This window comes from Apodemus sylvaticus, chromosome 13 (genome assembly GCF_947179515.1).
Source record: "Apodemus sylvaticus chromosome 13, mApoSyl1.1, whole genome shotgun sequence".
NCBI lineage: Eukaryota > Metazoa > Chordata > Mammalia > Rodentia > Muridae > Apodemus > Apodemus sylvaticus.
The window spans coordinates 80,813,197-80,825,301 of NC_067484.1; the positions used below are offsets into that span (position 1 = coordinate 80,813,197).

General features: G+C 46.9%; 1 protein-coding gene across 2 annotated transcripts in view; it reads right to left on the reverse strand.

The window, feature by feature from the left end:
* Nucleotides 1-12,105, reverse strand: part of Fhod3 (formin homology 2 domain containing 3) — a 438,336-nt gene that overhangs the window by 46,358 nt on the left and 379,873 nt on the right. For both annotated transcript variants that reach the window (XM_052155219.1, XM_052155218.1), the window contains one exon: nucleotides 3,920-4,198. In XM_052155219.1, the coding sequence (XP_052011179.1) occupies nucleotides 3,920-4,198 (279 nt within the window). The remainder of the gene's footprint in view (nucleotides 1-3,919; nucleotides 4,199-12,105) is intronic.

Below are 12,105 nucleotides of genomic sequence, written 5' to 3' on the forward strand. Positions count from 1 at the left end.
GGTTGTCTTGCTTCTGCAGTTTACCAGTTTACCAGATGAGGTCCAAAGAGCTCGGCCACTCAGCTTCCAGCCTCCTACCTCCATGAGAACCCAGTCCCAGCCTTTCTCCTGTGGCTGGCCACCGCTGTCCCTTAGGGCCAGCCACTCTCTTTGTGTATTAGGAAACCACTGCAGTCCTCTGCCCTGCTTCTGGGTCCTCCCTTCAGCACTTCGCTGCCCCTCCTACTGAGACCTTTCTGCTCCTCCCGCCCCCAGGGCTCTCTGGTAAATATAGGTGTACTTTCTCCTGTCTTCAAGCCTCTCCTGACTCCTCGTTTATCTCTACCTCACTCCCAGCTTCTGATCTTTCCCTTTGAGATGATGTTGATTCTCAAAGTTGTTTCACTCACCGCTCCCATTTCTCTCCTTGTAAGGCCCCTAGACACGAGCTTCTGCTTACCCAGCCCTTGTCCTTCCCAGGCGGGTTCAGTGTCCGTGTCTTCCATTCCAGACTTCACACTCACCTGGTCTGCTTCCCTCTGTCTGCCTCTTCCTCACCTTTGACCTTTACCTGTCCTCAAACCACTTGTCTCGCTCTCTCAGCCCCCACCCACCTTAATCTCAGAGCATTAAAGACCCTTCATGAAGGCATCTCAGAGCCCCGCCCTTCCTTCTGGAGTGGTTTTCGGTCCTCCCCACCCCCGCCCAGCTTCCTCCACCCTAGCACCAGTTCCAGTCCTTGGCACCTGCTTTGGGATCTAGGCAGGCAGTTGAGCCAGGCACCCGGCTGACAGACCTTCCTGCCATAGCCAGATCTTAGCCTCTTTCCTCCTAGCTCACTCCTGCTCCATCCCAGCTCATGCCAGCATAGCTCTTCTTGTAAGCATGGAGCCTGCCTTGACAGCAGATAATGGTCTTTCCCAAGAGATAGTCACATTCTTTCTCCATTGTTCGGGAAATGCTGTCTTTTCTTATGACGACACAACAGGGTGATTATTTTGAAGTTGCTGGTATTCCGGCCTATTTCTTTACTCTTTTAATTCGTGTGTATATTTTGTACATTATTTATTGTTTCTCTTGTCCTTGGCAACTTCCTTTGCACTGTAGTCTACTTTATTTCATATTAATATAAGTTTCATCTATATTTTATTATCATAATATAATTATGATAATAAACTATAATGTAATATACATAATATATTTTTGATATATTATATGTTATGTAACTTCTTGACTTTTCATTTTTTCTGTAAGTGGGCTTGAAAAGAGTTACTCAATGATATTTTTGTAGATGTTTAGTCTCATATTGCTTAGTTTGGGTATTTTTTGTCTTGTTGATCTTTTGCTTATATATTATGGTTTCTGATTTTGTGTTTTTATGAAGGGGCATGTGTGTGTGTGTGTGTGTTTCTTGTGTTTTATTGTTGCTTTTGGTGGGGTGGGGGAAGTCTTTTTGTTTGCCTGGTTTTTTTTGTTTTTGTTTTTTTCTAAAATAAAAGAGAAAAGGCACGGTGTTGGGTGGGCGAGAAAGAGACGAGATCTGAGAGGAGTTGGGTGAAGGGAAAAGCATGATCTGAATATAGTGTATGAAAAAAATGAAAAAAAATTTTTGCATAGGTATAATTGATGTATTTTTTAAAAACCACCGCTAAGCTATTAATTGAAGTGTCAGGGCTTAAATGTGCTGTTTATTTGCTTTTTCATTTATTTCCTTGGTTTCTCTCCCCTTGTTCGCCAGTAGGTTGTGTGAACTTCATCATCATTTTAATTCACCCTGAATTAAAATGAAAAACATAGTGTTTTAAAGTACATGTCATTACATATTTTTCTTAGTTTGCTCTGGGTATTACAACACCTCCAAACCATCCCAGTCTACTGTACTGATTTAATAATATAAGTATGGTTCGGAAACCTCACTCCAGTGGCGTTTGTGCTTTTCAAAGCACCTGGGGCATTTCCTCTACAGGGTCTACAGTGTTAAAAGGTATGGCAACTGTGTTTCAACCTTCAAACTTATTCTCAGCATCTTCTGGGCTAACTGTGTTCTAGGCACACAGCTAGGGAGTGAGGGCTCACGGCCAACAAGGCAGACATCCCCAGCACCCAGCCTGCTGATCTGTAAGTGTCTTAGAGCAAACTATGATAATTAGCATCATCAGGGCTGAACATGAAACAGAATGAAAACAGAGGTGCCTGGGATGAGCGGGACCTCTTTCGAGCTTTACTTGGTATCACCTCAAATCCACTCCTTAGTAAGAGACACACTAGTTAGAGAAATACAGTGTCTCTGTGGTTTGTGAGGAGCAGCAAAAGCTGTTATGACAGTGTACCTTGACTGTGCTCTTGGACACTGTGAAGGGTGTGGAATTTTAGGAGTTAGTACATTCCCACAAATGAACTAATCCTCTTCACGGTCCTCAAGGGAAGCAAAAGTGCCACCAGAAGCTCCAGTTTCTACATCTGTGCACTTGGGTCCCACTCGCTCTCTGTGGAACATGAATAGTAAGTTCCTGGGAGCTCAGAGGCTCGTTCTGTTTTGGGAGAAAGTTGAACTCTGAGATCCAAGAAGGTTCTGTTCCCTGGCTTAGTTTTCCTAACTTGTTGATATGCTAAGCCCAAAAATGATGAGTAACATTCACAACACTATTCACAATGTACAGAAATCAGTTGGGACCAAAGTTACCAAGAACTTACCTTGTGATCACAAGTCTGACTAAACTGAGTAATACATCTAGAATTTGGAAATAATTATATTACCACTTGGAAGAAACGAAATAGTCCTTCCTAGCTTATGTGTATGTGAAACAGGCGGGAGATTTTTAGTGCATTAATTTCTAAGATATAAACTAGTAGTCTTGGATTCCTTTCTTGTTATATCTCGGTGATAAGCAATATGCAAAATCAAATTCAGTAGTATATTCTAACTTGGAAAAACATAAACAATAAGTATTTTAGACTAAGTTATTGGCAGATCTGTTGGAAGAGAGTACAGTTAGTGAACTAACTCTTCCAGGCTTCAGAAACTATTGTCAACATTGTAACTAATGAGACTAAACAGTGCCTGGTTCGGGCTCAAAACAGCAAGGGAAGCCTTGGGATTGAGTGTGCGCTCTGTCATGTGGTTCAGTGAAGGCTAGAGCACGATCCATTCTCTACTGATAAGGAATGCTGCTTTTTATCATCCTGATGGCTTACAAGTCATGGATAGGAAAACCAAACCCAATACTGTCACAGGGGTACGAATAACCCTTTGAGCCAAGTTACTAAAAGCCCAACGGGATCCTCAGGGTCTAGATATACAACCTAATGTTCTGCTTGGTCCCTAGCTGTAACGTTCCTAGTCGTAACTGAACTGAATGGATTCCAGGGGTAATACTGAAAATGGAGAGAGTTACGGAAGGAAAGCCACATAGGCTACATTTACGTGTGGTCCTAATACAATGTGTACAAGTACCTAAAGCATGCATGTGCTGGCCCACTATGTCAACCTCCAGGTACTGTGAACCATGCTGTTTTACAAGTACTAATTCAATTTGTTTCATATATCTATTCTGGCTTTGGTTTTTTTACATACTTCCTTCAAACAAGTCTTCTAAAGGAATAGAAGACATCATGGCCTGTCTAAACTTCAAACAGAAATTTGCTATGACCAACATTGAAACAAATAAAGGGAAGCTAGTGTCCTGCAGCTTGTTCCTTGGCAGAATTCTACCTTCTGGACCCTCTTCACCACCTATGGAACTAAGAGATCCCACAGCACCAGAGGCCACAGAGCCCGAGCTCTAGTGGGAAGCTACTGGCCAGCCGGCTGGCACCATGAGACCAGTGACACAGCTGAGGGAGTGAGCTAGCTGTTCCCACAGGTCACCTTGGCAGGGTAGCCTACGGCCAGGCTCTAAAACAGCAGAGCCTCTGCACATGGAGAAGGGGTTCCATTTACCAGTCGCCCTGTCTTCAGACAGTTTGTCTTCCTTCTCTTCCCTCTCCAAGGTGCTGCTGGAGGAGGAGATGCTGGAGGCGGAACAGTTGTCCCTCTCGTTCACTTCCTCGTTCTGCCTCTCCTTCTCACTCAGTGAAGCTCTTTCCTCAGGCTCTGGCTCCTGCACTGGCTCCTCTGGGCTCTCTGCTCCTCTGTGGGCAGATGCTATGTCCTGGCTGGCTTCCTCAGCACCCTGCCCAGCTTCCGCTTCCGGTTCAGGCTCGTGGTCCTTACCACTTACTGATGGAGACAAGAGGAGAGATTACACTCAGAACAGATTTTTTTCTGGAGGGCAGGAGTCACCCCAGAATTCATTTGATTCCTCTGGGAAAGGTCTAAAAGTAGCCCTCCACCTCCACAAGAATCATTCCCGTTCTGCGGTTATTGAACTAATGGTCTGCTGCTATGAAGAAGACGGAGCAGGTGACCTGTAAGTCCACTGTAGAATGTGGCTATGAGTCAAGCATGCTCATTCCCTGAGCTGAGCCTCAGACGTTGGAGATGTCATAATAGCAATACAAAGGATGTCAGAGAGCTTAGAAACCTGAGGGCCCCACATGTACCACTAGCACTGTGGTCGGAAGGGCCTCTTGAAGCTGTCAGTGAACCCTGGCTGGCAGCCAATAGTGAATGCGGAATCTATAAGTGCAAAGTAACAGAGTGAGTTGGAAGGATGTGTCCTCCCAGGTCTCCTGATCAGAGCCCAGCTCACCACAGGAACCCAGCTGAGCCATGCTGGGAAACTGCAAGACAGCATGCAGGCACCATCTTCAGTGGTGATGCTGTGGGCCGTTTCTTATGCAGCAGCACAAAATGAATGCCATGTCTTTGTGGGGGAAACAGCAGAACTCACAGTAAATCAAACTGACCTTCAAGATGCCGTCCAAAGCGTTCTGACGTTGGAGGCTAGCCCAGGGAGGCTGATCCCCCTGGGATCAGATGCTTGGATACTGCTTGCCCAAAGGCATAAAGTTAGCCCTTCAAGGAATCACTTGTGTCTCAGTTTGGAGAAGTCCGTGCCTACAATCTTTTATTATTATTATTATTATTATTATTATTATTATTTTATTGAGACAGGGTTTCTCTGTATAGCCCTGGCTGTCCTGGAACTCACTCTGTAGACCAGGCTGGTCTCAAACTCAGAAATCCGCCAGCCTCTGCCCCCCAAGTGCTGGGATCAAAGGCATGTGCCACCACCGCTCTGCCGTACCTGCAATCTTGTGTGCACAATTATCCTTTTCATGGGTATCTTTCTTTCTTCTCCCATCAAGCCTATGCTTAAATCTATAACCATTTTCTTAATAAACGCTAACTCTGCTTTATAACAGATATTCTTAAAGTACTGGGCTGGAAAGATGGTTTGATGGGTAAGAGTACTTGTTGCTCTTACACAGGACCTGGGTTCAAGTCCCATCCCCACCATGGTGGTTCACACCATCTGTAAACCTAGTTTTAGGAGAGCCAAGATATATGCATGTGGTGCACATATATACCAGCAGGCTAAGTATTTATATCCGTAAAGTTACAATGTTTTAAAGTGCTAGATAGGATGGCTTAGGCCTGTAGCCCGGGCACTTCAGAAGTGAAGGCAAGAGGATCGGTGCATATCTGTGAGCTCCATATCAGCCTATGAGACTCTGAAACAAAACAAAACAAAACACCACCACCAACCAAAAAAAAAAAAAACCCAAAAAACAAAAAACAAACAAACAAAAAAAACCAACTCTTAAATAAATGAACCACTCATAACTTGTAGGCAGAGGCCAATTTGAAAAGCATCACAGACAAGAAACACTGCTAGTGACAAGGTAAAATCCTCACGTTCCCAGTCATGTCTGCTCCACAGTACAGCGAAATGGCCCCATCTGCCTCATGCCTGGTTTTGCTGAGCAAAGCTCTCAGCTAAAAACTTTGGACAAGTCACAGAATGACTGGGAATACAAATCTTCCAGCCAAACGCCATCTGGATAGGCCAGACGAGGCTGCATCACTCCTGACAGCAACTGCCCTGGGCTGGATGAGGCTACACTGCTAGGATTCTGCCAGTTCTAGAGAATATGTCCTATATTGTCACGTGCGCACGCGCACATGCGCGAACACACACACACACACACACACACACACACACACACACACACACACACAAAGTTGATGAAGACATTCAGGCAGAAACTAGAAGAGTTCTATCCAGAGCCCATAAAACAAGTGGACCAGGCAAGTCCCTTGCTTGTTCTGTCTTCCCCCACCCCCTTTCTCTAGAGCATACTGCTGCCTTCAGGGCAGGGAAGAGAGGGCCATAAGGTATGAAGGCTTGGCCTCTTATCCTATCAATGAGCCAAACTCTGCCTTTACCACAAGGAGGAAAACAGCTCTCACTGGGCAGAGGCCCAACCAGCATCAGTTTCTTGGCAAGAAGCCATTCTGCCAGGAGTCACCGGGGACAGCATCCCATCCCTGTGCCCTGTGTTCTGTGTTCTTCTGAGAAGAGAACATGGAGGCGCCTAGGGAGAGGAAGGATGGAAAGGGCAGAGGAAGGGTAGAAAAGGGAAGAACTGTAGACTTATTGTTCTGGGTACTTTGCAGCCACCGGAGAAGGTATCCTATGTGGATCCTGCAGTGCCCTTCAGGCAAGAACTGGGGGTGGCGTCGTGTGCACCTTCCTCCTGCCTGGATGATATTCTCTTATGCATTCATCCCTGGGTCTAACCTGGCGTGGGAGCCTGGTTCAGAGCCCAGAGGCTGTCCCCAAAGATGTCGGGTCTGACAACAGCAAAAGGAAACAAAAATCCACGTTCCTTTGAGTTCATACACCTGAGAACAGGCATGCCACGCACTGTCCCTCAAAAGCAAAACTGAGGCTTTGCTCTTGGGAAAGACTGAAGATTCCCTTGGGAGAAGTCCCATTGGGTGTAGGAGAATCTCAGTGCGGATTTCTTTTTCATTTGATGATATCCTGCCTAGTAGAGAGAGACACCCCTCTGTGAGCTTTACAAGCCTGGCAGACGTGGAACATGAGCAATGGTGATATCACGACGGGGCTGACAGAAAGCGTATGTGTGCACGCACGCCAACTTCAGAATAGCCACATCAAAATGAAAATGTGTTTGCAACAGCCTAGCATGTGGCATGCACTTGGGCATTCCTTCATGGTGAGCATGTGGGGACCTGGACAAGGGTGTCTTCCTGTGGCTCGGTCCCCGGCAGGGTGAGCAAGGACAATTTACCAGCCCCTGGAGACTTAGCAAAGGCGAGGGAATATGCATGGCTGCCGGCTGCTTGACTGCAGGTGGCCTGTGTTGTTGCATCCTGTTTAACCGACAGGACTCAGACGGCCACACAGCCCCTGGTCGGCCAAGTGTTGTCTGTACAGATGTGCTAGATCTGAATGAGCCACACACTCTTGGGAAGAAACAATACTATACCATCCAAATATGCCAGAACCTAACTGCATGGAGTTTGGGCCGCTAATATTTGATTCCAAATACTGGGGAGGGGTGGGGGTGTTCTTCTTACGGATATGTATGGAAATAGCCACGGGGGCTGTCAAAACCCTCTGAGTCATATTTACCGGGCCTTTTGAATGAAATGTTTGCTGAGATATCCCTGACCCTCCCCCCCAATAGGGATAGCTCTGTGATGACCCTAAGAAGGCCAAAGCAAGGGGCTGGGGATGTATATATAACTCTGTTGGTAGAGGATTTGACTGGCATTCACAAAGCCCTGGGCTCCATCACATTAAAACTGGATGTCATGATGTATACCTATAATCCTAGCACTTGAGGGGTGGGGGTAGGGAGATCTGAAATTGGAAATAATTCTAAGCTACATGGTGAATCAGAGGCTATCCTGAACTACATAAGGCCCTGTTAGAGAGGGGTGCCTCTGGGGGCCAGATCAGATAGTAAAGTGCTTGATGCACAAACTTGAGGACCCGAGTCCACATCTTTAGCACCTATATAACAAGCATTATGCGTCTGTAAGGCAGTGCTGGGAAGACAGAGACAGGTAGATCTCTGCAACTATCTGGCTAGCCAGCCTAGCTGAATCAGTGAGCTCCAGATCCCACGAGAGGTTCTGTCTCGAAAAACAAGATAGAAAAAAGTGAGAAAGAAACTCAAGAGATGCACGCAAGACTGGGGCATCCCAGTGGGACATTATGCCAGGGCAGAAGAGCCAGGGTGTTACCTCTTTAGCCTTATTCGTAAGGATCTCACTCTGACCCTGGCACTACGCATAATAAAGCAGGCATCCAGGGCAGGGGCTGCCAGGGACCATGCACTTGCTAGGGCATCCTGGTTGAAAGGAGGTCCGGCAGCTCTGCCTGTATCTGGAGCTGCGCAGGGGAGGGGACTAGAAGAGGCGTTAGGCAGACTCACTTTCTCTGGCAGGATCCATCAGACAGGAGTGAAAGGGGAATATGGCAGGGAGGGGCTGGCGACATCCAAGGAACCCACAAGTGAATGTGTCTCACTGGACTGCTGCCCGAGCAGACAGACTTAGCAACGCAGCATCGCCAGGACACACTTAGGAAAGACTAGAAAAATGTGCTTGGCCAGAAGCACGCTGACCTGATTCTGAGGGTTGAAAACAGATTTCAAGGTTGGAAGGAAGGATATGGGGAAAGTGGGGGAGGGGCTGGGGGGGACCCTTAAACTCAGTTAAAGAATGGGGTTATGTACTATTTATGCAAAGTGGAAGGAATAACTGGAAAAGGGGATCACTGGTGCCACAGGGCCCCTGGACATCACTTCTTTTAGTTTTGTTCACTGTGATTGTCAGTTTGAGTACATGTGCATGCCTGTCACAGAATGTGTGTGTAGGTCGGAGAACTCCGTGAAGTCGGTTCTCTCCTTCCACCTTTACACATGGGTCCCAGGGATCAAACTCAGATCATCAGGCTTGTACAGCAAGCCTCCCTGTCCACTGAGCCATAACACTGACCTTCAAGGATCCTTCTGCACCAGAGAAATAAACAGTGCAGGAGCAAGGGAGGCTGAGGATCCAAGAGTCCCATAGACAAGAGAAACCAGAGAGAGAAGGAGACACCTTGCTCCTTGTTCCTTATTCTGTGGATACAAAAGTCTATGTCATCATGTATATCACTGAACTGGAGAAGAAACGAAGGAAAGAAGGAAAGACCCAAGCATGGCACTAGCTCCTCCTGTGTTCCAAAGGAAGCTGTGCAGAGGCCTCAAAAACTCAACACCGGGATAGGCGGCGGCGGCAGCGGCGGCAGCAGCGGCAGCAGTGGCTGCTCCAGCTGAAGGGCCATCAGCAGTGGAACCAAGGCGTCACAGGGACCAGTTAGGCCCTGCGCCCACGACCACTGACCTTCGCTGACCAGCCGGACAGCAAGCAGCTGCAGTTGTGCGGCGCCTTTCCTGCACGGAGGCCACTTCAGAACTCGGCCTCCCACCAGTCAGGAGAGGAGGATCCATCTTGGTTCCGTACTCCAGGAATCGGACAGACTGAGGTACACAAACATAATCCGAGGCCAACACCGCGGTGGTCTGAGCCCGACGGGCGTTGGCCTGCACCCAGGCCCTGGGCGGGTCGGGGGGCCATCGGGGTGCCAACCCAACCAGGAGGTTTTTTGCCCAGGCCTGCGAGCGCGCCGCCGCCATTTTGCCTGCAGGACGACAGAGAGCTCAGGCGGGCAGACCTGTAACAGGCATAGCCTAAGGCTAACAAAGCGGGGGTCCAGGCCCCAAAAGGCACAGGACTGACCCCAAGAACTGGGCGGCTTGGTGGGCCATCTGTGAGTCAACCCGCCCAGGTGATTGTTAGCAAAGCAGACTCTCCCGGCGCTTTCAGGGAGCGCGGGCGCACACGCCCGCCATTCTAGTCACCTGGCAAACCCAATTAACAGTCAAAGCCGTAGGGGAACTTTGCTCGGACCTTGGCCTCCCAGGCTTTTGCCTGGACTCAGGGACTGGGCGGCCAGGCTAACCTTGTGTGCGATAGCCCGGTTGGCAGATCGGCTGCCCAGCGGAGTGAGCGGAACTCAGGGGAGGTCACAGTAGCATACACCGTCAGCACTCCCTGGGAGTGCACACGGGCTCCATCTGCTCCGCAGACACAATCTGGGGCAAGGCCTCAGGCAGAAGGCCTTAGCTCTACTCTCTCCGCTTCCGGATCCAGATCAGTCTGGGCGGCAGCATTACATCTCCAAGTCCTGCAAGTGGCTAGCTGGGCTTCCGGGCGGCCAGCTGGGAGAAGTCAGTGTGCTCCAGTGAATCCAGCGGGCCCCAGCGGGAGCCTTCGGGTGCCTGCTTTGGGATCTGAACAGCCTGGGCAGCAGCACACTGTCTACAAGCAGTGCAGGAGGTAAGCTGTGCACCAGAGGCCAACTGGGAAGGGGCAGCTTGCACTGGTGAGTCCAGCACTGACAAGATAAACTAACACCAGTGAGATCTAGATGGCAAAAGGCAAACGCAGGAACGTCACTAACAGAAATCAAGGCAATATGGCAACATCTGAACCCAATTCTCCTCTACCAACATGTCCTGGATACCCCATCACACCAGTAAAACAAGATTTGGATTTAAAATCACTGGTCATGATGCTGGTACAGGAACACATGAAGGTCATACGTAAAGAAATTCAGGAGACAATGGATCAAAAGGTAGAAGCCCTTGCAAGGGAAACACAAAAATCATTGAAAGAAATCCAGGAGAATACAAAAGCCAACAAGGAGGAAATGCAAAAAACACTTAAAGAAATACAGGAGAACTTTGCTCAACAGGCTGAGGTCATGAAAGACGAAACACAAAAATCTCTTAAAGAAATACAGGAGAACTTTGGTCAACAGGCTGAGCTCATGAATGAGAAAACACAAAAATCTCTTAAAGAATTACAGGAAAACACAAACATGCAAGTGAAGGAGCTAAGCAAAACCATCCAGGATCTAAAATCAGAAGTAGAAACAACTAAGAAAACTCAAAGGGAGACAACTTTGGAGATAGAAAGCCTTGGGAAGAAATCAGGGGACAGAGATACAAATATCAACAACAGAATACAAGAGATAGAAGAAAGAATCTCAGATGCTGAAGATTCCATAGAAACCATGGACTCAACAGTTAAAGAAAATGCAAAATGCAAAAAGCTTGTAACCCAAAATATCCAGGAAATCCAGGACACAATGAGAAGACCAAACCTAAGGATTATAGGCATAGAGGAGAGTGAAGATTTACAACTTAAAGGGCCAGCAAATATCTTCAATAAAATTATGGAAGAAAACTTCCCTAACCTAAAGAGAGAGATGCCCATGAATATACAAGAAGCCTACAGAACTCCAAACAGACTGGACCAGAACAGAAATACTTCCCGTCACATAATAATCAAAACACCAAATGTTCTAAACAAAGAAAGAATACTAAAGGCAGTAAGAGAAAAAGGCCAAGTAACATATAAAGGAAGACCTATCAGAATCACAGCAGACTTTTCACCTGAGACTATGAAGGCTAGAAGGTCCTGGGCAGATCTCATGCAGACTCTAAGAGAACACAAATGCCAACCAAAACTACTATATCCAGCAAAACTCTCAATCACCATAGATGGAGAAACTAAGATATTTCATGACAAAACCAAGTTTACCCAATATCTATCCACAAACCCGGCCCTAAAAAGGATAATAGGAGGACAACACCAATACAAGGAGGGAAACTTCACCCTGGAAAAAGCAAGATAGTAACCTTTCATCAAACCCAAAAGAAGTTAAGCATTCAAATTTAAAAAATAACGTCAAAAATGATAGGAAGTAACAATCACTATTCCTTAATATCTCTTAACATCAATGGACTTAATGCCCCAATAAAAAGACACAGACTAACTGAATGGATACGTAAACAGGACCCTACATTTTGCTGCTTACAGGAAACACACCTCAGGGTCAAAGACAAACACTACCTTAGAGTAAAAGGCTGGAAGACAATTTTACAAGCAAATGGTCTCAGGAAACAAGCTGGAGTAGCCATTTTAATATCAGATAAAATTGACTTTCAACCCAAAGTCATCAAAAGAGACCCTGAGGGACACTTCTTGCTGGTCAAAGGAAAAATACAAAAAGAAGAACTGACAATCCTGAACATCTATGCCCCAAATGTAAGGGCACCCTCTTTTGTAAAAGAAACTTTATTAAAACTAAA